The following is a 27945-nucleotide window of genomic DNA, read 5'->3' as shown; positions in this document are numbered from 1 at the left end:
TTGTGAACTGTGAACCCAAGGCCTGGAAAGCCTTAAAGGACAAGCAACAGAGCCACTATCATATGTCCATGTGTCGTAGAAAGAGGGAGGAGGGGGTGAAGGGGGAGAGAAGGCTTTGGCTGAGTGGTTTGGTTACATTGATAAGAGCATCTGAAAGCAGCTCTATAGCCATCCGCTAGTCTTCTTCAGACCGTGCACTCTGCTTTTAGACACGCTGAGAATATTGGCAGGGATGGAACTGCCCAATATGGAATACATGATGAGGCGCCGCTGTGACAGTGCAGGTGAGACCAATCATTGATAAACAAGCAATATCTCTTTTGAGAGAGAGGAGTAGGAAGCTCTATGATAGTATAGTTAAGTCCAACTTTACTCTGCTGGTTCAGTGCTTTCTATACACATGTTGTTACGAGCACATGTTGTTCAGGGGACTGAGTGCAGCAGCACAGAAGTACATGCGAGTAAAAATAGACTTGGTGGATTGGTGTTGCACTCTGTGATGCAGACAGTACAACATACAGGAGGACAACAGACAGGACAACATGTTCACTGGGTTTCAAGTTGAGCTGCCTGGATTGAAAAAGAATGGACACACAGACCAAATGAGAAAGGACTTGGGAAGGTCTGTCCCTCTGGTAACTCTGGTAACTCTGTTGTTTCCTTCTATTTCCTTATACAGTAGTAGGGTTGCTCCACCAATTCGGTGCCGTTTGAGAAGTGTAACTTGATTCCACCTGATTTTACAATTCTGCAATAAAGAGCACATGTTCAACTTTTTAAAAAAAAATACTATAGTGGTGCCTACTCACTGGGCACAGACTGGTTGAATCAACGTTGTTTCAACGCAATTTGTCAATGTATTGTGACGTGGAATCTACATGGAAAATACATTAGATTTGAAAATACATTGGATTTGTTGTTTTGACTGTGAAATTTAAACCACGGGTTACTGTTATCACTGTAACCAATTTTCAACATAGACAAACCTATCAAATCTGTTGAATTTTTACCTTTGAAACAAAGTCAAATCTTCAATGTTATATCCACTATCAGAAAGAAATAGCCCTGCTTAGCTTTTATATTTGTCACTGACTACTACCAATGTGCTATTGTGTGAATCATTATTGAGAGATCTCTTAATAACTAAATATATTCACTGTTACTATCGAAGTCATTCCAAAGGGTAGGTTTAACAGAGCAAATGAAATGCAGCCATACTTTTTAAGTCATATATCATCAATGATACTATTTAAGCCTATATAGCATTTGCAAAGTCATCAACAGGTATTGTTTCAATTCAACCCAGGGTTCAACTAAGAATTGGCAATACATAAAGGCCTAGGTTTTCAAGCTTTGGTTGATTTCAAATGTAATCTTCAAGTTAATCATTAATATGTTGGATTCACTGTCAAGGCGTGCTGAAGGTGGGTGTGGTGCATGAATCAAGCGCAGGACGCAGAAGCTCAGTCCAAAAGACTTTAGTGCAATAATCACGTAGAACATAAGCACAATAAGCCCGAAGGCGAAATCACGGCGCACACAGGCGTCAAACAAACGGCGCACTAACATGTACGAAAACCCTCTCCAAAACACTGGAGGGAAGTACGTAGCTCCAACACGAAAACAGAAGAGCAATCACACACAAAGACAAACACAACCAACGAGAACTAAATAGGACACTAACGAGGACTAACAAGACACAGGTGTACAACATAAAGACAAAACCAAACGAACATGAAACATCGATCGGTGGCAGCTAGTACTCCGGGGACGACGACCGCCGAAGCCTGCCCGAACCAGGAGGAGGAGCAGCCTCGGCCGAAACCGTGACAGTACCCCCCCCTTGACGCGCGGCTCCAGCCGTGCGCCGACCCCGGCCTCGGGGACGACCAAGAGGACGCGGAGCAGGGCGCGCGGGATGGTCCCGGTGGAACTCCGACAGGAGAGATGGGTCTAGTATGTCCCTCCGCGGCACCCAGCACCGCTCCTCCGGGCCGTACCCCTCCCACTCCACGAGATACTGGAGACCCCCCATCCGGCGTCTGGAGTCCAAGATGGACCGAACGGTGTACGCCGGAGCCCCCTCGATGTCCAGTGGGGGCGGAGGAGTCTCTCCTATCTCATTGTCCTGGAGTGGATACGACCTCAGATACGACCTCAGAAACCTACCCACATCCTGGTTGACACGTTCTACCTGCCCGTTACTCTCCGGGTGGTACCCTGAGGTAAGGCTAACCGAGACCCCCAAACGCTCCATGAAAGCTCTCCAAACACGGGAGGTAAAGGGGGCCTCGATCAGACACTATATCCTCGGGTACCCCGTAATGCCGGAAGACGTGGGTAAATAGGGCCTCAGCGGTCTGTAGGGCAGTAGGAAGACCCGACATAGGGAGAAGACGACAGGCCTTTGAGAACCGGTCCACAACGACCAGGATGGTGGTATTCCCCTGAGAGAGGGGAAGGTCTGTCACAAAATCCACCGAGAGGTGGGACCATGGTCGTTGTGGAACGGGCAGGGGTTGTAACTTACCCCTGGGCAGATGTCGGGGAGCCTTACACTGGGCGCACACCGAGCAGGAGGAGACATAAACCCTCACATCCCTAGCCAAAGTAGGCCACCAGTATTTAGTGCTAAGGCAATGCACTGTCCGGCCAATACCCGGATGTCCAGAGGAGGGTGACGTGTGAGCCCAGTAAATGAGTCGATCCCGAATCTCGAGCGGAACGTACTTCCGACCCTCAGGACACTGTGGAGGGCTGGGGTCGGTACGCAACGCTCGCTCAATTTTGGCATCGACCTCCCACACCACCGGTGCCACAAGGCAAGACTCCGGTAGTATGGGAGTAGGCTCAACGGACCTCTCCTCCGTGTCATACCGCCGGGACAGTGCATCTGCCTTACCATTCTGGGACCCAGGGATGTACGTGATTTTAAATACGAACCTGGTGAGAAACATACTCCATCGAGCCTGGCGAGGGTTCAGTCTCCTCGCTGCCCGGATGTACTCCAGGTTCCGATGGTCAGTCAAAATGAGGAAAGGGTGTTGAGCCCCCTCAAGCCAATGCCTCCACACCTTAAGGGCTTGAACTACAGCTAACAGCTCCCTGTCCACAACGTCATAGTTACGCTCCGCCGGGCTGAGCTTTTTTGAGTAAAAAGCACAGGGGCGCAGTTTAGGTGGCGAGCCGGACCGTTGAGAGAGAACGGCCCCTATACCTGCCTCAGACGCGTCCACCTCAACCTGAAAGGGTAATGCGGGATCCGGATGCGCCAGCACCGGAGCCGACGTAAACAGGTCATTCAGTCTCCCAAAGGCCCTGTCCGCATCAGCTGATCACTGCAGGCGCACCGGACCCCCTTTCAGAAGGGACGTGATGGGAGCTGCCACCTGTCCAAAACCCCGGATAAACCTCCGGTAGTAATTCGCAAAGCCCAAGAACTGCTGCACCTCTTTTACAGTGGTTGGGGTTTGCCAATTACGCACAGCGGACACACGATCCACCTCCATTCTCACCCCTGACGCGGACAACCGATAACCCAAAAAGGAGACCGACTCCTGGAAAAACAGACATTTCTCTGCCTTGACATATAGGTCGTGCTCCAACAGCCTCCTCAATACACGACGCACCAGGGTTACATGCTCGGCTCGGGTAGACGAGTACACCAGAATATCATCAATGTACACAACCACCCCTTGTCCCTGCATATCCCGGAAAATGTCATCTACGAAGGATTGGAAGACTGATGGAGCATTCATCAACCCATATGGCATGACAAGATACTCGAAATGACCTGACGTGGTACTAAACGCTGTCTTCCATTCGTCGCCCTCCCTAATGCGCACCAAGTTATACGCGCTCCTGAGATCCAGTTTTGTGAAAAACCGCGCTCCATGCAATGACTCCGTCATGGTCGCAATCAGAGGGAGTGGATAACTGTATTTCACAGTAATCTGATTGAGACCACGGTAATCAATGCACGGGCGCAACCCTCCATCTTTCTTTTTCACAAAAAAGAAGCTTGAAGAGGCGGGTGAAGTGGAGGGCCGAATGTATCCCTGTCTCAAAGATTCGGCTATGTAAGTCTCCATAGCTTTTCTCTCCTCTTGAGACAAAGGATACACATGGCTCCGTGGGAGCGCTGCTCCTGCCTGGAGATCAATCGCACAATCCCCCTGTCTATGAGGAGGCAACTGCGTCGCCCTAGTCTTGCTAAACACGAGAGCTAAATCCCCATATTCAGGCGGAATGTGCAGTGCGGGCACTTGGTTTGGACTTTCCACCGAAGTCACCCCCATGGAAACACCCAGACATCGCCCCTCGCACTGAGCAGACCACCCATCGAGAGCCCTCTGTTGCCACGAAATAGCAGGGTTATGGGTGCTTAACCAGGGAATTCCCAGCACCACTGGGTACGCAGGAGAGTCGATCAGATACAGCTGTATAGTCTCTTCATGACCCCCCTGCGCACACATCCTAAGTGGCGCTGTGATCTCCCTAATCAACCCCGACCCCAACGGGCGGCTATCTAAGGCATGAACGGGAAAAGGTTTGTCAACAGGTAGGAGAGGGATCCCTAAATCTACACAAAACTTCCGATCAACAAAATTCCCAGCTGCGTCTGAATCTACTAGCGCCTTATGCTGGGAATGAGGTGCAACCTGTGGAAAACAAACAGGTATACAAAAGTGCGCAACAGAAAGCTCTGGGTAAGTGGGACGTCTACTCACCTGGGAGGCCCCCCCAGTGCGTGGCCTGTTGTCTTCTCCCCCAGAGAACCCTCCCCAGCACCTGGCCGCAGTGTGCCCTCCACGACCGCACTTGGTGCAGGAGACAGGCCCCCTCGGGCTCCTCCTCCTCCTTTCTCTAGCGCCGGCACCCCCGAGCTCCATAGGGCTCGGCTCGGAGGTGCCGGAGGGCGGAATGGACGGACCCCCCTAGGGACGTCCACGGGTGGCCAGCAGGGTGTCCAGACGGATGGACATATCGACCAACTGGTCGAAGGTAAGATGGGTATCCCTGCAGGCCAACTCACGTTGAACGTCCTCCCGTAGGCTACATAGAAAATGGTCGATGAGGGCCCGTTCATTCCACCCTGCGTCCGCCACTAGAGTCCGGAACTCTAGAGCAAACGCCTGTGCGCTCCTCCTCCCCTGTCTCAAGTGGACTAGACGCTCCCCCGCCGCTTTGCCCTCAGGTGGATGGTCGAACACGGCCTTGAAGCGACGGGAGAACTCGGCGAAGGAGATGGTGTTGGCGTCCATCTTCCTCCACTCGGCGTTAGCCCACTCCAACGCCTTGCCCGTGAGACAGGAGATGAGGGCGGAAACGCTCTCGTGTCCCGAGGGCACCGGGTGTACAGTGGCCAGGTAGAGCTCCACCTGCAGGAGGAACCCCTGACACCCGGCAGCTGTTCCGTCATACGCCCTCGGGAGCGAGAGCCGAATCCCCCTAGGTTCCGGACCTGGGACTGGTGGACCGGCCGATGGGGTTGGCAGGGTAGGTGGAGGCGTGGGTACCCCGCTGGCTTCCCATCGGTGCAAGGTGTTGATGACGTCCTGTAGAGCGGTCCCCAGTCGTCGTATCTGGTCATCTTGGCCGCGGACATGCTCCTCGAGCGACTCAGGCGTAACTGCAGATCCTGCTGATTCCATTCTGGTGTGTGATTCTGTCAAGGTGTGCTGAAGGTGGGTGTGGTGCATGAATCAAGCGCAGGACGCAGAAGCTCAGTCCAAAAGACTTTAGTGCAATAATCACGTAGAACATAAGCACAATAAGCCCGAAGGCGAAATCACGGCGCACACAGGCGTCAAACAAACGGCGCACTAACGTGCGAAAACCCTCTCCAAAACACAGGAGGGAAGTACGTAGCTCCAACACGAAAACAGAAGAGCAATCACACACAAAGACAAACATAACCAACGAGAACTAAATAGGACACTAACGAGGACTAACAAGACACAGGTGTACAACATAAAGACAAAACCAAACGAACATGAAACATCGATCGGTGGCAGCTAGTACTCCGGGGACGACGACCGCCGAAGCCTGCCCGAACCAGGAGGAGGAGCAGCCTCGGCCGAAACCGTGACATTCACGTCTCCATTTCAACCCAAAATCTAAGTTAAAGAATAGGACTAAATCAAATCAAACTTTATTTAAAGTGCATTTAAAGGTGGATTAGATGTTGTCCTATTCTTTAACTTTGATTTTTGGTTGAGATGGAGACATGAATCCAACATATTGATGATCAATTTGTAGACAAACTGGATATTGATTTGTGTTTGGTTGTCAACACAACCAAATATCAACATTTGAAGGAGATCTTCTGCTTGGATCATTCCATCTGTGCCACTAAATTAGTCTGGCTATAATTCCAGCTTGTCTACAAATTAATAATTTATATGTTGGATCACTTCTCCATCACCATTTTTTTTGCTAAAGAATAGGACTAAATTAAATAAAATCAAACTTTAAATGAATTTTAAATAAAAAATAAGAATAATTTGGAGTTAAAGCCAGATTGTCACATTGAGGTTAGCCTACTGTAACTACTTATGTAATCAAAGCGTGCATGTTCAAGATAGCATGTAAAGGCCGCAGGTCTGTGGAGATCTTCACAATTGCTATGATAATCTGCCAGAATCTTGAACAGCATTGATCACTTGCACCATGTATTTTTTATGTAATCTCAACTGCAATCCAGGTCATTTGGTTCTGCTATTAAATGAAGCACAGTGATAACACAGTAAATTGTTACATAAATACAAAATATCTGACTTTGTATTCACATTTGAACTTTGTTGTGCTTTTAAATGGTTGAAAGCGCAGTGCTAACACATTTGGGAATTCATCAAACTTCTGGCTACATTTTGAGTGGGTGAATAAAAGTTGAAATCTCATTGATCAACGTCTCAACCAAATATTACCCACATTTCCACATTGAAATTACTTTGTGTGCCCAGTGGGTATTAAGTGCCAAATAAAGTAACAGGGTTGACCGTAACAGGGTTGACAATTTCATCTTATATAAGCCATGAATCCCATTTTGAAAGGGGGAAAGGAAGCTTGTTGTGTGCAACAGGGAGTGGCAATTGAATGCAAGCTTCACACAAAAAAATTTAACTGTTAAAACATTTCCAGCCTGTGTATGTATGGGTAACAGGGTTGACGTGTTATGCTTGACCCGCTTAGCTTTCTACCATAAAACATCCTAAATTTGCCAAAAAGTGTAGAACCAGCTCACCTGCTTTTACACTATGATTTGACTATTAGATGTTCAATGTTTCTTTTGAAAAAAATATTTTAAAAGGAATAGTTTCAACATATTAAAACGAGAGTTCAGTTCACGATTAACATGGTCCGGGTCCAGTATAGTATGCTAGTAGACTATCTGTGAATGAATGGTTAGCATGAACTCCAGTTTTCTGCTAGCAGCCATTATGTGAATGAATGAAGGCAGTCAGCAGCACTGGCCCAGTTGCCCAACCAGGATCCTTCAAGCTCACTGGAAACATGCTTGACATGTTGATGCTTCCTCGTATGGAACCTGATCAGATAATTGGGGCCTGTTCGGGGATGGGACGGTCTGTCTTCTAAAGGAGTCTTGCTCAACCAACTGCAAAATGTCATGAACCCTCTTGCCATCCTCATTCCTCGTGCCGTCATGTGGAATGGAACCTCAACCACCTTAAGTAGATTATGTTCCAAGTAAACGTTTCGTATGCTGTTTACAGTTCCTTAGAGAGAGAGGGAGAGAGAGAGAGAGAGATCAGTCCCACACCAAGCAGCTCAGCCTGCAGTCTGTCATAGGCAACACATGCGAGGAGGGAGAGCAACACAGCAGCAGAATATCATTCAGGACTGAATAGATGTGAAATTCATGCAAGTCAGAACCACTTCTAGCAATATCCAAAGGTTATGATGACAACTCAGTATGTGACACAGAGATGTGAGACGCAAGATGGGAACAGAGGGTTGTGACCCCATGTTGCCTCAGCAGGAAGCTGCCCCAGTGAGACGTTTCCGCTGTAGGTACCAGCTCTGAATCCAGAGCATGAGGCAGGCTGCCTCTGGTCCAGGGAGGGGGGGACGGGGTGACGCGGTGAGTGGTCTGGTCTGGACGCAAACTGAGGAGTGATTGACACCTGCCTGTCACCTCTCATCTTTAGAGACCTGGGATGAACACATGTCTGTGCCCACAAACATATTTGCAAAATTAGAGCACATACACCAGATACGTATGTAAAGTCATATCCCAGCAGGCTGGTTGTAATGTCATTACCACCAGAAACCAGGTTGCTTTGACATCATTGCAACCAGTTTTGCTCACTGGGATAGGGATATGCACATGCAACATTATACAGACATGCTTTTCCTCTTTTCAAATAGACTGGTGTGTTTCTACACTTTTCCCTGTGCCACAGTGTCTGTCCAATGTGTGAAAATTCTGGTTACTCTCTATGGCTCTCTGATCTTGGGTTCTCTTCTTTTGGATAATGGGCTAGGATTGTTTCTGTCAGCCTCTGAAACTCGAGCACTGGCAAAATGTGGGAATTTATCTACAAGACTTAGTGAAGTCAGCTCTGGTAAATATCAAAGAGTTCAAGAGCATTAAAACATCTTGATGGATAATTATGCATTCTCTCTCAATCTCACCCCTCTGGCTCCCTCCTCCTCTTTCTTCTCTCCATTCTCTCTCTCCTCTCTGTCTCTCTCTCTCTGTCTCCATTCTCTCTCTCCTCTCTGTCTCTCTCTCTCTGTCTCCATTCTCTCTCTCCTCTCTGTCTCTCTCTCTCTCTGTCTCCATTCTCTCTCTCCTCTCTGTCTCTCTCTCTTTCTCCACTCGAAGATAAACTTTTCAATAGTGGTCCTTCAGAACAGTGTGTTGTGAAAGGCTTACTGAGACAGCACAGAGAGAGAGAGAGAGAGAGAGAGAGAGAGAGAGAGAGAGAGAGAGAGAGAGAGAGAGAGAGAGAGAGAGAGAGAGAGAGAGAGAGAGAGAGAGAGAGAGAGAGAGAGAGAGAGAGAGAGAGAGAGAGAGAGAGAGAGGTCCCAGTGTTTTCAGGAACACACTTGCACTTAGCTGTGGTTTACAGCTGCTGACCAACCATAGCTCATTGCTCAGCTGCTACAGTACTGTCTATCCCTGTCACTCTATTTGGAGCAGGGAGGCCAGGCTAAATTCCTGCTAGGCCAAACTCTCAGCCGGCAGGAATAGCATGTTCCTCTCTCTCCTGTGCTCTACTAACAAAAACATATCTAGACACTGTGGTCATTACCGTAGCTGAAAGGCATAAACACTGTCTGTCTGTAGGCTACTGCTGAATATCACATTTGATACATAACCTTTTTAACATGCCAACTGACAATAGGCATACAGTACTATTTGCCCAGAATGTGGCCGATAAGGTAACTCAGTAACAGTTGGTCTGAGGTCTGACACTAAAGATACAAGAATGTCCAGCTGTGTTATGGGCATGGCATTACCTGTTGGGGATTACTGGCACAGGCCAAGATGCTGTCAGACTAACTGACAAACTAACTGTCTGTCTGTCTCTGTTAGAAATGTACCACTAAGTTATATTGAAAAGTATCCTGTTTTTATGCCCATTTCAGCCTTGCTAAGTTGTAAGTCACAATTGTTACAGCAAACCCCACAGTGGAAATGTCTAAATAATGTTGCCAATGAATGTAAGACTTGCTACTAAACTCTCTGGTGTAAGATACTGTATATATCAGCAGCCAGAGGATATAGGACAGTGGGCAAAGCTGGTTGAAAATGTCAGTTTACAACTGGTTGTAATCTTGTTGTAATGAAGTCATTTCAAACAGTTTTCCCGCCTGCTGAGAGGATTTATGATCTATTAATCACATGATCTAATCCATGATGCCTCTTCCCTTTAAAACTCCACTGGATTAAATCAAATGAAATTGTATTTGTCGCATACACATATTTAGCAGATGTTATTGCGGGTGTAGCAAAATGCTTATAAATGAGTAATTGAGTTGTAATGAGATCAGATCAGGGACTGTACATGTCTCATATAAGGCTGTCAGCTGTCTAACTCTTTAATCTGGTTAGTACGTTATTCAGGCAGGTCACCCATGATCCTGGTAAGGCATTGTGGACAGGGATGGTGGATGGGCATAAGCATCTGTCTCTGGTTTCAAAAAATTGCATGTATGAATCCAGCGATAGAAAGTTGTTTTTGATATTTTTGTTTTAAGCCTATCCCAAACCTTAACCCTTACCTGAACCATTGGGAGTTAATGCCTAAACTTAATCTTAAACACTTCGAAATTTGAAGATTGGAACAACTTCGAAATTTGACATTTGAGAAACATGGATGAACGTCAAATTCTAACGTTGTTGCCTTATTACCTTAGTAACTTGTTGAACTACTGTCAACAAAGTCAGATATCAACTGAATGAGAATGATTGCACCAGAGATGAAAGACAGCAGCAAACATAGGAAGGAACAGTTTTTATTTTTTATTTTACTGCTGCAGACTACAGACAAGTGAGTGTCAGTAACCATAGAGCCAGTTTATCTTTGAACTCTGACTTTCAACTGCCACCTTGTGGTGTAATTGAGGAACACCACATTGTTTCTAAATGCAAATACACAGTGCACTACTTTTGACCAGGGCCCATAGGGCTCTCAAGTAGGGAATATGTTGCCATTTGGGATGGACACTAGCTATGTAGCTTAGCCATGCTGTTTCACTGCTACTCAGCAGTTAGTGAGGAACATGGCCAGAGGGGAACTACTTTAGAGGAAACTCAAATCTCCATCCAATAGAGAGGAGGAATCACACAGTTACACAAGTCTGTGTTGTGGTGGTGACATGGCACTAAAGATAGCAAAATAAATTAACAAAACCATTCCTTCCTGTGTTTGCTGCTGCAGGCTACAGACAAGTGAGTGTCAGTAACCATAGAGCCAGTTGATCATTCCTCTAGATTAACGTTATAAAGGGGAGCTGTGAACTCTGATTTCTGACTGCCACTTTGTGGCAAAATTGAGTAACACCACACTGTCTCTAAGTGCAAATCAAGTGACATATATACAGTATGTATCAAGTGAAATAGATCAACTATAGCTTCACAACATACATTATAATGTTTTGATCAGTTCATCATACAGTAACAGTTAACTTTGGTTAAACTGTTCATTTTTGATGAGCTTGTTCTCAAAAGGGCTGATATATTTAATGCTTTAGTGCCATGTCACCACCACAACACAGATTTGTGTAACTGCGTGATTCCTCCTCCCTACTGGCTGGAGATTTGAGTTTCCTCTAAAGTAGTTCCCCTCTGGCCATGTTCCTCACTAACTGCTGAGCAGCAGTGAAACAGCATGTCTAATCTACAGAGCTATTTCAAGATACCAAATGGCACCATATTCACTACATAGTGCACTACTTCAGAGCACTATATAGGGAATCGGGTGCCATTTGGGGTTAAGAACTAGAGGTCCTCCCCTTCCCACTAATTCTCCTTGGCAACAGTCAGGTGACCACACCAGAATTCATTGAGGCAAGCTGCTGTGTTGCTCCTCTTGTCTCCCTCGCTCACACTCTCACTCGCTCTGCTGCACAGGGCCGGGAGAACTGTGCTGTGTTGCATGACTCTGTCTATCTGTCTGCCTGGGTTTTGCCGAGTGCCGACATGACCACAGACCAGGAGAAGAATGAGCTCACACAGACTCCGCTGCTCAAGATCTGGGTGCCATGGTTGGGGATGGGGGGCTACAAGCTAAATCGCAGGAGAGGCTGTAAGTGAGAAGAACCACTCAGCCTGGCCTTATGTCTAGCTCTCGCTTTTTCTCATTCTCTGTTTCTCTGTTTCTGTCTCTCTCTCTCTCTGTGTATGTGTCTCTGTCTGTCTCTCTCTTTCCCTTTCTCTCTCTTTCCCTCTCTCTCTTCTTCTGTCTGTTTTATCTTGTCTTTCCTCTCCAGTTCAGAGGCACACTTCAACACTCAGACATTAATTTACAAATGAAGCATTTGTGTTTAGGTAGTCCACCAGATCAGAGGCAGTAGGGATGACCAGGAATGTTCTCTTGGTAAGTGCGTGAACTGGACACTTTTCCGGTCAAAATGTAAGAGTACTTTTGGGTGTCATGGAAAATGTATGGAGTAAAAAGTACATTCTTTTCTTTACTTATTTAGTGAAGTAAAAGTAAAAGTAGTAAAAAATATAATAGTAAAGTACAGATACCCCAAAAAACTACATGTGTTTAAAGTATTTTTACTGAAGTACTTTACACCACTGGATACTGTATGCCGACGCTGCAGTCAGTCACCATTCATAGCGACGCTGCAGTCAGTCACCATTCATACAAAGCACACAGGGAGGACCTGGATCCTGGTTCTCCTGCAGTATATCATCCCTCTTAGGGGCCAATTGTGACCCAAGTGAAGCTTATGTAAATATAACATAATTTTTCTCATTATGCTTATTCTGACCTTGAATTTAAGCACGAGAATAGCATGCTATTCACCCGCTATTCGTTCGGGGTGGAGATCTAAGAAATGAAGGTGTGGTGGAGGTGTGTCTACAGATACGCCGTATTCTGACCTTGACTTAATTCCCTGAGAATTCCACCACCTTTCTGTGAGAGGAAACCATGAATATTGTTGTTTTTTTTCAGATAGAAATAACACCATTCTCCATGCAATGTCATGTAATTTACAACTTGATAAGAGCTATTGATAAGGTAAATGAGTAATCCGTTTGGAAGGGAATAGTAAATATAAATGGCATATTGTTTTAGATCTATTTGACCTTATAATCGCTAGAGACAAATGGGAATCAGTCATATGGCAGCAAACTGAAGCATATCAACATTCCCACATTAAAGTTTATGAAACGCTGTGCCGTTATGCAGCATTTAAATTGTACAGCCTTTTAACTTGCAGGGATGGGCACTCTCAAATGTATTTATTATAGGCTATCCAGACTTTCTATGTTGTCTATTTATATCATGTTAAATATTAGCCACTATCAGTATCGACCGTCAGTAGGCCTAATAACCACACATATTCAACTAGCAATTTACTGTTAGTTCCATTCAGTTGGTATAGCCTACATTATCATTCCATTTAATTACATTGTTTCGTTTACCTTAATTTGCTTCCTCTGTAAACACCATCACGGCCGTGTGGTTGTTGCTGAGGATCATTAGTAACAGTTAGTAATATAAAAAAAGACAGAACTGAATAAGGTAAGTCTGAATACCAAAGTGATTAGGAAAGGCATAAGTAGGAAAGGCATAAATTCCTATATCTGAATCAACCCCTTATTGCCTACTGTACTAAAAGTCTCCGCTGGAGTAAGTGGAGCTGCTTACATTTCTGATATGAGAAAGGATATCTGGAGTTTGTGGATATATGCAGTTTGAACATGACTTTATTGAGAGGTCTAATTTATCCTGCAGAATGCTTCTGTTCCAGTTTTTGTGTTTCTATGATGAAATCTCATGCTGAACAAGATGCTGGTACTGTACTGTCCTCAGGGTGGTGTTGTCACCCATGTCACTGGCTGCATGGGATACTCTGTGGTGCTCAGGGTATTGTGAGGTAGGCCTACACTCTCAAAGGAGTTGACTAATTACTTGGGCCATGATTATTATGCAGAACACATTTGTATACCTCTGGTAAGACATAACATGGTAGCAATGATGACTCAACCAATCCCATTGGGAGATCTGATAGGTGTGCCCTGGTTAGCTGATATTTCAGCTATGTGTCCCCTGGTGCCCTCTCTCTTGATGAGATGGTGAGCATTACGTTTGCACACATACACACTTGAATGTAGTCTTTACTCTCACCATTGATTTGTGCCATTGTTAAAGTGTTCATAGATAACCCTTCTATTTACCCACCAGGCATGTACAATAGATTCCTATGGTGTTTGTCTTGTTTTTCCCCAGCCTCCGTGCCCCAGTTTACCAACTCCCCCACTCTGATTGTGATGGTTGGACTGCCTGCCAGGGGGAAGACATACATATCCAAGAAGCTCACCCGCTACCTCAACTGGATAGGGGTTCCCACAAAAGGTGAATTTACACACACTAGCCAAGTTCAATGATCTGAGGTGTGCTTGAGTACCCATGTACATCACTGAGGACTGGAGTTGATGGTCTTTCCCTCTCTGTCTATCATCTATCGTCTAGTCTTCAACTTGGGCCAGTATCGCAGGGAAGCAGTCCAGAGCTACAAGAGCTTTGAGTTCTTCAGAGCGGACAATGAGGAGGCCATGCAGATTCGCAAGTAAGAGATGCTGCGGGTTTGAGGGGTTGCTCTATCTATGTTATGAAGCTATGGCCGGGGCTGCGTCTGAAATGACACCCTATTCCCTTTAATGCTCTACTTTTCCACTACCTTTTGGGCATGGTCAAAGTAGCAGTGCACTACAATATATAGGGAAAAGGGTGCACAGCAAATATGCAAGTGTTAAAATCTCAGTGTTGAGGTAGAAAGTGTTGTGAGTGTTACATTTGACATTTTAGCAGACACTCTTATCCAGAGCGACTTACAGTTAGTGAGTGCATACATTTTTCATACTGGCCCCCCGTGGGAAACGAACCCACAACCCTGGCGTTGCAAGCGCCATACTCTACCAACTGAGCTACAGTGTTATATCTGAGAGTTTATTCTAATGGGGTTAACGCCAGGGGGATTGAAATTGACACCACATGTGGTGAATAAATGAAGTGTTATTTGAATCACAGTGGAATCAACAGTGTGTGGTGCTGTTGTTACTCGACTGTGTTGAGTTCATTTCCGTTAACTCTCTCAGTGAAAAAGATGTGGGAGGGGCCTCATTATCATATTTCCAAGCATGCTTTGTTGCAGGTTGATTCTTATAATAATTTGTTTTAATATCTGTGTTTCCTCATGCACATTGATTATTTGGCGTTGGACTTATTGCACCCGTTACTGACATGGGTTGGGTTGGGTAGTCTTATTTGTCAAGTGGTCCTCTGTAGCTCAGCTGGTAGAGCACGGCGCTTGTAACGCCAAGGTAGTGGGTTCGATCCCCGGGACCACCCATACACAAAAATGTATGCACGCACGACTGTAAGTCGCTTTGGATAAAAGAGTCTGCTAAATGGCATATTATTATTTATTTTTTTATAAGTCCTTCACCATAGCAGTCATTTTGAATGCAGATCGTGGGTGATAAAATATTCCAATTGATGGATATCCTTCCTCTGGCTGTATTTCGATAGGAATTACTAATCAGTTCACAAACCAGGGTATTGTGACTTGCAGGTCTGATGTGGCCCATGAGCCAAGATTTTCAGACCACAATGTTGAGGATAACTAGGCCATAACTAAAGGCCTTATGAAATGTATAATATATGGTCATAAAGGGTTTACTTTTAATTCAAACACATTCACTTAGGCAGTCACTTGGTGAAGGCTTCAGGACTAAAATCGACCATGTCTCTGTCACTAACAAACACAGTCATGGGTGGGTCTTTCTCACATTCACTCGAAAGACTTGCTGTGAAATATGCAAATAAGGCTTTACACCCAACAGTGTTAAAACAACACCCCCCCAAAATACAAAAAAATGTTTTCCCCTAACACTGAGAAAGTTTAATAGCATCAACTCTAATAAAGTGTTAATTACATTTGTTAGGGAACCAACACTCTAGGGGTGTTAGTTTATGAACACTTTGGAAAGTGTTAGTTTTTTAACACTATTTAGGTGGGTCACGTATACACACTAAGAAAGTGTTACATTTAACACTGTGGTTGTTAAAATTCTGATCTCAAATTTGCGGTGTGACAATTCAGATACAGTCTATAACAGCGTTCTCCTACTCAGACATTGCATGCATCAACCAATGTTTGCGTGCCACGTCATCAGCTGTGTCATCGACTGACAGATTGCTATAATATATTATGTGGTTAGCTGATACATAAAATACCTGTCCAGGCATTGTAAGATCTGGCATGCATCGGCAACGCCTGGGCAGAGGAACGCGCCCTAGGACTGTGGTGGTGTGTTTGTAGTATTATGTAACAACTGACTTGCTATGTCCTTTTGTGTTGTGCGATTTATCTTTCTGTGGTTTGTTAATCCAATGATTTCGCCCTGTATTTTCTTTCTCAGGGCCTGTGCTTCAAATGCCCTTAAAGATGTAGTTTTCTACTTCTCTAAGGAACATGGACAAGTAGCTGTGAGTAAGAGGACAACTTAAAACTGTCCCTCTGAGCGGACTGTCGATAGACAAACACACCATACCTCTTATATATGACTGAGACATACAGTACTCAGGGCGACAGGGTATTGAACTTCACGCATACTGTACAGACACACTGAACATCAAATACAGGACACTTCAAGGTCCCCCTGGGTAAAAAGGGCTTATGACCTCTATGGGATTTACAGATTAAATAATGGTTAAATAAATATAAACTTTGCCCACAGTTCCTCCTAGCATCAGACGTCCACAAAGTTCTGCAATAGTGAGTGGAATGTCCTCTTCCCTCCAGGTGTTTGATGCCACCAACACAACACAGGAGAGGAGGGTATCCATTGTGAGCTTTGCCAAGGAAAAAGGCTACAAGGCAGGTTCAGGTGCAGGCCGACTGACAGTCCTGTAACTTCTACTATACTGTACATCATTAATAAACACTGCCACTGCACCAGCTAAATACATATTCAGATGGCGATATACATGAAACCTCAATTTTGAACTGTACAAAACCCCTTTGGAATAATGAACACTACTCACTTTGAACAACTGAATGTTCCTCACAGGTATTTTTTGTGGAGTCCATTTGTGATGATCCAGACATCATTGCACAGAATATCACGGTGAGAAAGTCTCCTGTCAAACTTCACTCTCAAATACCAGAGGGCTCTCTGTTCTTAAGATGCCAAACTCTACAAAATGTTAAACTACACTGTGACACTGACCTTTGTCCCAGGAAGTAAAGGTGAGCAGCCCAGACTATGTAAACTGTGACAAGGATGAGGCACTGGCAGACTTCCTGAAACGTATCGAGTGCTACAAGCAAACCTATGTGCCATTGGACGATGAGAAAGACAGGTAGAGTTCTGTCATTGATGCCTCTCCGATTATACCAACTAGCCTGGTCCCTGATCTGTTTGTGATGTCTTGCCAACTCCTGTATGGTCATTGCACAAACAAATCTGGGACCAGGCTTTATGCCAACAGCTTTTCTCCATGAATTAGAGAAAGAGTAACTAAACTGAAAAAAAATACTTGCTTAACAAAAAATCCATCTCTCCTTCTGTGTCTCCCTATATTTCCCCTACATGTTATCGTGTCATGCACCTGTCTTAGAGAATAATTGTCTCCATATGTGGCTCTCTCTATATTTCCCCTACCAAGGCACCTGTCTTACATCAAAATCTTCAACGTGGGCTCTAGGTACCTGGTGAACTGTGTGCAGGACCATATCCAGAGCCGGATCGTCTACTACCTCATGAACATCCACGTCACGCCGCGCTCCATTTACCTGAGCCGCCACGGGGAGAGCAAAATGAACCTGCTGGGTCGCATCGGGGGAGACTCCGGACTCTCTCCCAGGGGTCACAAGGTCAGTAGGCTACAAAGGCTCTGTCTTTATGACATTCATCTCGGCACCCAGAACCTAATCAGCTAACATTCTAATGTTAAGGCTGTCACTAGAGACTAATATGACATCATTGTTTTAATCCAGATATACAGTGCATTCGGAAAGTATTCAGACATCTTCCCTTTTTCCACATTTTGCTACGTTACAGCCTTATTCTAAAATTGATTACATTGTTTTTTTCCCTCATCAATATACACACAATATCCCATAATGACAAAGCAAATTTAGAAAAAATAAAATTATGAAATATCAAAGTTGTGGAGAAGTACAGATCAGGGTTGTGTTATAAAAAAATATCAGAAACTTTGAACATCCCACGGAGCACCATTAAATCCATTATTAAAAAATGGAAAGAATATGGCACCACAACAAACCTCCCAAGAGAGGGCCGCCCACCAAAACTCACGGACCAAGCAAGGAGGGCATTCATCAGAGAGGCAACAAAGAGACCAAAGATAACCCTGAAGGAGCTGCAAAGCTCCACAGCGGAGATTGGAGTATCTGTCCATAGGGCCACTTTAAGCCGTACACTCCACAGAGCTGGGCTTTACAGAAGAGTGGCCAGAAAAAAGCAATTGCTTAAAGAAAAAAATAAGCAAACACGTTTGGTGTTTGCCAAAAGGCATGGGGGAGACTCCCCAAACATATGGAAGAAGGTACTCTGGTCAGATGAGACTAAAATTGAGCTTTTTGGCCATCAAGGAAAACGCTATGTCTGGCGCAAACCCAACACCTCTCATCACCCCGAGAACACCATCCCCACAGTGAAGCATGGTGGTGGCAGCATCATGCTGTGGGGATGTTTTTCATCGGCAGGGACTGGGAAACTGGTCAGATTTGAATGGATGATGGATGGCGCTAAATACAGGGAAATTCTTGAGGGAAACCTGTTTCAGTCTTCCAGAGATTTGAGACTGGGACGGAGGTTCACCTTCCAGCAGGACAATGACCCTAAGCATACTGCTAAAGCAACACTTGAGTGGTTTAAGGGGAAACATTTAAGTGTCTTGGAATGGCCTAGTCAAAGCCCAGACCTCAATCCAATTGAGAATCTGTGGTATGACTTAAAGATTGCTGTACACCAGCGGAACCCATCCAACTTGAAGGAGCTGGAGCAGTTTTGCCTTGAAGAATGGGCAAAAATCCCAGTTGCTAGATGTGCCAAGCTTATAGAGACATACCCCAAGAGACTTGAAGCTGTAATTGCTGCAAAAGGTGGCGCTACAAAGTATTGAGTTTGGGGGGTGAATAGTTATGCACGCTCGAGTTTTCATTTTTTTGGTCTTATTTCTTGTTTGTTTCACAGAAAAAATATATATACAGTGGGGAGAACAAGTATTTCATACACTGCCGATTTTTCAGGTTTTCCTACTTACAAAGCATGTAGAGGTCTGTAATTTTTATCATAGGTACACTTCAACTGCGAGAGACGGAAAAATCCAGAAAATCACATTGTATGATTTTTAAGTAATTAATTTGCATTTTATTGCATGACATAAGTATTTGATACATCAGAAAAGCAGAACTTAATATTTGGTACAGAAACCTTTGTTTGCAAATACAGAGATCATACGTTTCCTGTAGGTCTTGACCAGGTTTGCACACACTGCAGCAGGGATTTTGGCCCACTCCTCCATACAGACCTTCTCCAGATTCTTCAGGTTTCGGGGCTGTCGCTGGGCAATACGGACTTTCAGCTCCCTCCAAAGATTTTCTATTGGGTTCAGGTCTAGAGACTGGCTAGGCCACTCCAGAACCTTGAGATGCTTCTTACGGAGCCACTCCTTAGTTGCCCTGGCTGTGTGTTTCGGTCGTTCTCATGCTGGAAGACCCAGCCACGACCCATCTTCAATGCTCTTACTGAGGGAAGGAGGTTGTTGGCCAAGATCTCGCGATACATGGCCCCAACCATCCTCCCCTCAATACGGTGCAGTCGTCCTGTCCCCTTTGCAGAAAGGCATCCCCAAAGAATGATGTTTCCACCTCCATGCTTCACGGTTGGGATGGTGTTCTTGGGGTTGTACTCATCCTTCTTCTTCCTCCAAACACGGCGAGTGGAGTTTAGACCAAAAAGCTATATTTTTGTCTCATCAGACCACATGACCTTCTCCCATTCCTCCTCTGGATCATCCAGATGGTCATTGGCAAACTTCAGACGGGCCTGGACACGCGCTGGCTTGAGCAGGGGGACCTTGCGTACGCTGCAGGATTTTAATCCATGACGGCATAGTGTGTTACTAATGGTTTTCTTTGAGACTGTGGTCCCAGCTCTCTTCAGGTCATTGACCAGGTCCTGCCGTGTAGTTCTGGGCTGATCCCTCACCTTCCTCATGATCATTGATGCCCCACGAGGTGAGATCTTGCATGGAGCCCCAGACCAAGGGTGATTGACCGTCATCTTGAACTTCTTCCATTTTCTAATAATTGCGCCAACAGTTGTTGCCTTCTCACCAAGCTGCTTGCCTATTGGCCTGTAGCCCATCCCAGCCTTGTGCAGGTCTACAATTTTATCCCTGATGTCCTTACACAGCTCTCTGGTCTTGGCCATTGTAGAGAGGTTGGAGTCTGTTTGATTGAGTGTGTGGACAGGTGTCTTTTATACAGGTAACGAGTTCAAACAGGTGCAGTTAATACAGGTAATGAGTGGAGAACAGGAGGGCTTCTTAAAGAAAAACTAACAGGTCTGTGAGAGCCGGAATTCTTACTGGTTGGTAGGTGATCAAATACTTTTGTCATGCAATAAAATGCAAATTAATTACTTAAAAATCATACAATGTGATTTTCTGGATTTTTGTTTTAGATTCCGTCTCTCACAGTTGAAGTGTACCTATGATAAAAATTACAGACCTCTCAAGGTCCTGGAGTGGCCTGGCCAGTCTCTAGACCTGAACCCAATAGAAAATCTTTGGAGGGAGCTGAAAGTCCGTATTGCCCAGCGACAGCCGCGAAACCTGAAGGATCTGGAGAAGGTCTGTATGGAGGAGTGGGCCAAAATCCCTGCTGCAGTGTGTGCAAACCTGGTCAAGACCTACAGGAAACGTATGATCTCTGTATTTGCAAACAAAGGTTTCTGTACCAAATATTAAGTTCTGCTTTTCTGATGTATCAAATACTTATGTCATGCAATAAAATGCAAATTAATTACTTAAAAATCATACAATGTGATTTTCTGGATTTTTGTTTTAGATTCCGTCTCTCGCAGTTGAAGTGTACCTATGATAAAAATTACAGACCTCTACATGCTTTGTAAGTAGGACAACCTGCAAAATCTGCAGTGTATCAAATACTTGTTCTCCCCACTGTATATTCGAAGTGGTAGGCATGTTGTGTAAATCAAATGATACAAACCCCCAAAAAATCAATTTTCTTTCCAGGTTGTAAGGCAACAAAATATGAAAAATGCCAAGGGGGTGAATACTTTCACAAGCCACTGTATAGACAGGTGTGTGCCTTTCCAAATCATGTCCAATCAATTGAAATTAGCAAGTTACAGAAACATCTCAAGGATGATCAATGGAAACAGGATGCACCTGAGCTCAATTTCGAGTCGCATAGCAAAGGGTCTGAATACTTAGGTAAATAAGTTTATATATATATATATATATATATATATATATATATATATATATATATATATACAGTGAGGGAAAAAAGTATTTGATCCCCTGCTGATTTTGTATGTTTGCCCACTGACAAAGAAATGATCAGTCTATAATTTTAATGGTAGGTTTATTTGAACAGTGAGAGACAAAATAACAACAAAAAAATCCAGAAAAATGCATGTCAAAAATGTTATAAATTGATTTGCATTTTAATGAGGGAAATAAGTATTTGACCCCCTCTCATTCAGAAAGATTTCTGGCTCCCAGGTGTCTTTTATACAGGTAACGAGCTGAGATTAGGAGCACACTCTTAAAGGGAGTGCTCCTAATCTCAGTTTGTTACCTGTATAAAAGACACCTGTCCACAGAAGCAATCAATCAATCAGATTCCAAACTCTCCACCATGGCCAAGACCAAAGAGCTCTCCTAGGATGTCAGGGACAAGATTGTAGACCTACACAAGGCTGGAATGGGCTACAAGACCATCGCCAAGCAGCTTGGTGAGAAGGTGACAACAGTTGGTGCGATTATTCGCAAATGGAAGAAACACAAAATAACTGTAAATCTCCCTCGGCCTGGGGCTCCATGCAAGATCTCACCTCGTGGAGTTGCAATGATCATGAGAACGGTGATGAATCAGCCCAGAACTACACGGGAGGATCTTGTCAACGATCTCAAGGCAGCTGGGACCATAGTCACCAAGAAAACAATTGGTAACACACTACGCCGTGAAGGACTGAAATCCTGCAGCGCCCGCAAGGTCCCCCTGCTCAAGAAAGCACACATACAGGGCCGTCTGAAGTTTGCCAATGAACATCTGAATGATTCAGAGGAGAACTGGGTGAAAGTGTTGTGGTCAGATGAGACCAAAATGGAGCTCTTTGGCATCAACTCAACTCGCGGTGTTTGGAGGAGGAGGAATGCTGCCTATGACCCCAAGAACACCATCCCCACCGTCAAACATGGAGGTGGAAACATTATGCTTTGGGGGTGTTTTTCTGCTAAGGGGACAGGACAACTTCACCGCATCAAAGGGACGGTGGACGGGGCCATGTACCGTCAAATCTTGGGTGAGAACCTCCTTCCCTCAGCCAGGGCATTGAAAATGGGTCGTGGATGGGTATTCCAGCATGACAATGACCCAAAACACACGGCCAAGGCAACAAAGGAGTGGCTCAAGAAGAAGCACATTAAGGTCCTGGAGTGGCCTAGCCAGTCTCCAGACCTTAATCCCATAGAAAATCTGTGGAGGGAGCTGAAGGTTCGAGTTGCCAAACGTCAGCCTTGAAACCTTAATGACTTGGAGAAGATCTGCAAAGAGGAGTGGGACAAAATCCTTCGTGAGATGTGTGCAAACCTGGTGGCCAACTACAAGAAACGTCTGACCTCTGTGATTGCCAACAAGGGTTTTGCCACCAAGTACTAAGTCATGTTTTGTAGAGGGGTCAAATACTTATTTCCCTCATTAAAATGCAAATCAATTTATAACATTTTTGACATGCGTGTTTCTGGATTTTTGTGTTGTTATTCTGTCTCTCACTGTTCAAATAAACCTACCATTAAAATTATATACTGATCATGTCTTTGTCAGTGGGCAAACGTACAAAATCAGCAGGGGATCAAACACTTTTTTTCCCTCACTGTATATACATTTGCAAAAAAAATTTAAAAACCTGTTTTCACTTTGTCATTATGGGGTATTGTGTGTAGATTGATGAACATTTGTTATTTAATCCATTTTAGAATAAGGCTGTAACATAACAAAATGTGGAAAAAGTCAAATGCGCTGTAATTCTAATGTCCCACCCAATGACTTAATGTATTGGTCCCACCCTTGTGTAGACAAGAAAAAGCCATGAAGCTTGGTGCATGTGACATTTAAAGTATGTCTCAGGGAGTTGGTTTGAAAGAAAAATGATACCATTTAATTATCCGCAAAGAAAATGGACAATAAAGCAAGTTATTACGGAAACAATCACCCCCACTCCCTGTGAACATGGTATGTCCCTGCAGTATGCCACTGCCCTGGGAAGCTTCATCAAGAGCCAGCATATAAAGGATCTAAAGGTGTGGACCAGCCATATGAAGAGGACCATCCAGACTGCAGAGCATCTGGGGATCCCCTATGAACAGTGGAAGGCTCTCAACGAGATTGATGCAGTAAGTCAATGTTTACTGCTGAGTTTAAGCATTCACTTTATGTGAGTTTGTATCGCACGTGTATATACAGTTTACAGTGAATGTGTGACTAACTGGGGTTCAAACCCTGGTCACCTGCACACCACAATACTGTATGTAGTAGCCTACTGAGCTACTACCTCGAAGATCTAACGCATGTTTTCGGTTCTCAGGATAGGTTACTCATCATTGTGCATGCCTGTACCACTCATTGACATCTTCCCTGCACCGTCTGTTCCTCATCAGGGTGTGTGTGAGGAGCTGACGTATGAGGAGATCCAGGACAACCACCCAGAGGAGTTTGCACTGAGAGACCAGGACAAGTACCGGTACCGTTACCCCAAGGGTGAGGTAGGACCCGTCTTAATTCACCACAGATTGCTTACCAAATACACACAAAATATACATGCACTGTACATTACTCTCAGACATACTGTAGCGACCTTAGTACTGTACATCACCTAGAGTACAACATCTAGCAATATTAGTATAACACCTAGCGATATTAGAACAGCACCGAGCGATCTTAATACAACATCTATCAAAATTAGTACAACACCTAGCGATCTTAGCACAACACCTAGCGATCTTAAAACAACACCTAGCGATCTTAGCACAACACCTAGCGATTTTAACACAACACCTAGCGATCTTAGCACAACACCTAGCGATCTTAGCACAACACCTAGCGATATTAGTACAACACCTAGCTACCTTGTCAAGAGATTCGAATCTGCCGGTGTAACAGCTAAGGTGTTGGACTGACAGTTGCCAGAACCCGCTGGGTTCGAGTCCCGGTCGGGGCTACCATTCTAATTTGCAACAATATTGTAATTAAATATTTCAGGTGACACTCGTAAAGGTGGATCTGAGTGACTGGGGAAGATAATTCATAACATACCCATATTATGTGTCTCTGGGTTGATTCACAATAATAATAATAATAATATGCCATTTAGCAGACGCTTTTATCCAAAGCGACTTACAGTCATATGCTGAGACAAGCCGAGCTGGAAAGGAAAGAAAGAAAATATAGTGCATGGTATGGTTCAGGTTGGTGCAATAGTGTGAAAAATGTAGATTTCTTGGTCCGATTCTTTTTCCTCTCTCTACTAAAGTCGTATGAAGACCTGGTCCACCGTCTGGAGCCAGTGATCATGGAGCTAGAAAGACAGGAGAATGTGCTGGTCGTGTGTCACCAAGCTGTCATGCGTTGCCTGCTGGCCTACTTACTAGACAAAACTGCAGGTACAGTAGGACAACTGTTCAACAATACATGGGTTTATTTGGCATTGTCTTGTGATGATCTCAGCACCCAGAACCAAATCTTGCATGTGCGCTCGCTGCAAGACTGTCAGGAGAGACTAGGTCTAAGACATACAACCTTTTTCCCCCACAGATGAGTTGCCATACCTAAAATGTCCTCTTCATACAGTGCTCAAACTTACACCAGTGGCCTATGGTAAGTTGTTGTCAAATGGGACTTTTCACATGCTTTAATGCTTTAATTTTATACATCAATTTCACTCATGGCTCTTTCTCTCCTGGTACAGGATGTAAAGTGGAACATGTTTTCCTAAATGTTGAGGCAGTCAACACGCACAGAGAGAAACCTGTGGTGAGCTTTACAAAACATGTCAATTTATTACAAGCACAATATATTGTCTAACACTGTGACTCCATTTGTGTTGATGTTGTTGTTGTTGTTGTTGTAGAATGTGGACGTAACCAGAGACCCAGAAGAAGCCCTGAAGACTATTCCTGACCACTTTTGAATATGATTTAGAGGATATGGACTCTAGAACCATAATGATGCTGCAATATGATATTTTCATGTTTTAACTTTATTTTCAATCAATTATGACTACCTTTTCAGATGAAACCTTGTCAAAAGCAGCAAGTGGCAAAGGGGATCAAATATGACAAACCCCACTTCCTACGGAAACACTGAGGGGAAAATTGACTAATTTCTGTCTCCTCCATGGCAACATAGGCTAAAGCCAAGTACTGAATAAGCATGTGTTGTTGACTGACCTATAATGTACAATAAATATGCCTCGGTCTGCTCTATCTGACCCTGGTGTCTCGTACCAGCCATTTAGTGAAGCGCAGTCAGACAGGTGGTGTCAGAGGTGGTTTGGCACTAGTGTGAAAGTGGCCCAACATATTGAGGTCAGTCAAACGGCTGCAGGATAAATTATCATATTTAAGTGAAAGTAAAGTTCAAAAGGTCATCCATTCTAGTGAACTGTTATAAGTCCAATGCAGCTGTTTTTATTTTTTTATGTACCTTACTGTGATTGGTAAAAAAAGAAGAAAAAAGTCAGAAAGTAACAAAAATAGCTTCTTAGCTAAGAGCAATTTCTCAAGCAAGAATTTTGATAGGACTGTCTGCGAGTTTTTATTTTATTAATTTTTATTTCACCTTTATTTAACCAGGTAAGCCAGTTGAGAACAAGTTCTCATTTACAACTGCGACCTGGCCAAGATAAAGCAAAGCAGTGCGATAAAAACAACAACACAGAGTTACATATGGGGTAAAACAAAACAAAGTCAAAAATACAACAGAAATAAATATATATACAGTGTGTGCAAATGTAGCACGTTATGGAGGTAAGGCAATAAATAGGCTATAGTGCAAAATAATTACAATTAGTATTAACACTGGAATGATATATGTGCAAGAGATGATGTGCAAATAGAGATACTGGGGTACAAATGAGCAAAATAAATAACAATATAGGGATGAGGTAGTTGGGCGGGCTAATTTCAGATGGGCTGTGTACAGGTGCAGTGATCGGTAAGGTGCTCTGACAACTGATGCTTAAAGTTAGTGAGGGAGATAAGTGTCTCCAGCTTCAGAGATTTTTGCAATTTGTTCCAGTCATTGGCAGCAGAGAACTGGAAGGAATGGCGGCCAAAGGAGGTGTTGGCTTTGGGGATGACCAGTGAGATATACCTGCTGGAGCGCATACTACGGGTGGGTGTTGCTATGGTGACCAATGAGCTAAGATAAGGCGGGGATTTGCCTAGCAGTGATTTATAGATGGCCTGGAGCCAGTGGGTTTGGCGACGAATATGTAGTGAGGACCAGCCAACAAGAGCGTACAGGTCACAGTGGTGGGTAGTATATGGGGCTTTGGAGACAAAACGGATGGCACTGTGATAGACTACATCCAATTTGCTGAGTAGAGTGTTGGAGGCTATTTTGTAAATGACATCGCCGAAGTCAAGGATCAGTAGGATAGTCAGTTTTACGAGGGCATGTTTGGCAGCATGAGTGAAGGAGGCTTTGTTGCGAAATAGGAAACCGATTCTAGATTTAACTTTGGATTGGAGATTCTTAATGTGAGTCTGGAAGGAGAGTTTACAGTCTAACCAGACACCTAGGTGGTCTAGAGTGGTCTGACTGGGGAAGTGAAAACTGAAAACTAGTTGTTATTGGCAGAGAGGTTTGAAACTCTATTTGTTATTGATCTATTAACTAATTTATTACCTGGTGTTGTCACCAGGCAGGCCAAACTCCATCCCACCAAAACAGGCTGAAATTTCAGGCAGTCTTTTCAAACAGCTGTTACACTAAAAGGGCATTTTCATCTAGCAGACACTCTTTTCCAGAGTGACTTACAGGAGCAATTAGGTTTAAGCGTCTTGCTCAAGGGCACATCAACTGATTTTTCACCTAGTCGCCTCAGGGATTCAAACCAGTGACCTTTCGGTTACTGGTCCAACACTCTTAACCGCTAGGCTACCTGCCGCCTCATTTTCACAATTTCACAGTATTATTCCAACTTCATAGTGTGGAAATATATAAAACACAGGGGAATCACGTTTTTGACTGTACTTGGCCTTTAAATGAATAAACAAATATTCTGTTTGGAGACATTCTGTGATTATTGATGATACTCATGTGGTAGCTAGGAGTCAGCACCATGAACAGCTCCCAAACAAACACAATGTTGGTTGCGATTAAACTTTGCTGCAGGAGTCCCTTGTCTTGGCTAGATGTGCAACAATGTACTGATCACATATTTTTGAGTTGACAATAAATACATTTGTGACAAACGTATAAAATAGCACAATTGTTAAGACAAAGAGCTTATTAAACTGAATGACTGGAACTAGATTTGTGAAATAAATAGTTAAATTAAAAGAAATTGCACAACCAATTTTAAAGATCTGTTTTACAGGTCATTGATACTTTCATTTATAGGGTCACAATTGAGCTTTTATATTCTGACTATTCAAGAACGAGTGGGGTAGCCTATGTTGGAATATATGTCATTCAAATGGTAAAGAGTTGTTTTCTCATATGTCTCATTTGTATGTCAGGGTGGGATATCCTATACCGTATTGGGTCCCATTTTGGAATTGAGAAAGGGGCGACAGCAAAGAGTTTGGGATGTTTTTCTTTCAAATTGTCGAAATTCATGGGTTATTCTCATGCTCACTAACCGATGAACACGCAAGGAGGGGTACCCTATTGAACTCACAGGTACTCCTGCAACGTTTGCGCGCACTGATATTCTTTTAC

At 44.1% G+C, this 27945-nt stretch overlaps 1 protein-coding gene across 3 annotated transcripts; it reads left to right on the top strand.

Moving 5' to 3' along the window:
* The first annotated feature begins 62 nt into the window (after window positions 1-62).
* On the top strand, window positions 63-27286 carry LOC311150075 (6-phosphofructo-2-kinase/fructose-2,6-bisphosphatase-like). Of its 3 annotated transcripts, none has more exons than XM_084187343.1 (14): window positions 63-284; window positions 13941-14066; window positions 14184-14280; window positions 16136-16202; window positions 16519-16593; window positions 16787-16843; window positions 16957-17078; window positions 17385-17592; window positions 23247-23393; window positions 23658-23762; window positions 24530-24659; window positions 24811-24873; window positions 24965-25029; window positions 25127-27286. In XM_084187343.1, exons 1-14 carry the CDS (start codon window positions 233-235, stop codon window positions 25184-25186), a joined length of 1374 nt encoding a protein of 457 aa, XP_084043469.1. In that variant the 5' UTR covers window positions 63-232; the 3' UTR covers window positions 25187-27286. The 3 variants fall into 3 exon arrangements, with proteins under 3 accessions (XP_084043469.1, XP_084043470.1, XP_084043468.1); XM_084187344.1 differs by having other exon boundaries at window positions 283-622; XM_084187342.1 differs by lacking the exon at window positions 63-284 and adding an exon at window positions 11594-11780.
* Window positions 27287-27945: the final 659 nt, after the last annotated feature.

This window comes from Coregonus lavaretus (genome assembly GCF_964263955.1).
Source record: "Coregonus lavaretus genome assembly, chromosome: 22".
Lineage (NCBI taxonomy): Eukaryota > Metazoa > Chordata > Actinopteri > Salmoniformes > Salmonidae > Coregonus > Coregonus lavaretus.
The sequence above is the reverse complement of the archived record's forward strand: the minus strand, read 5'-3'. Positions and strand labels throughout refer to the sequence as shown.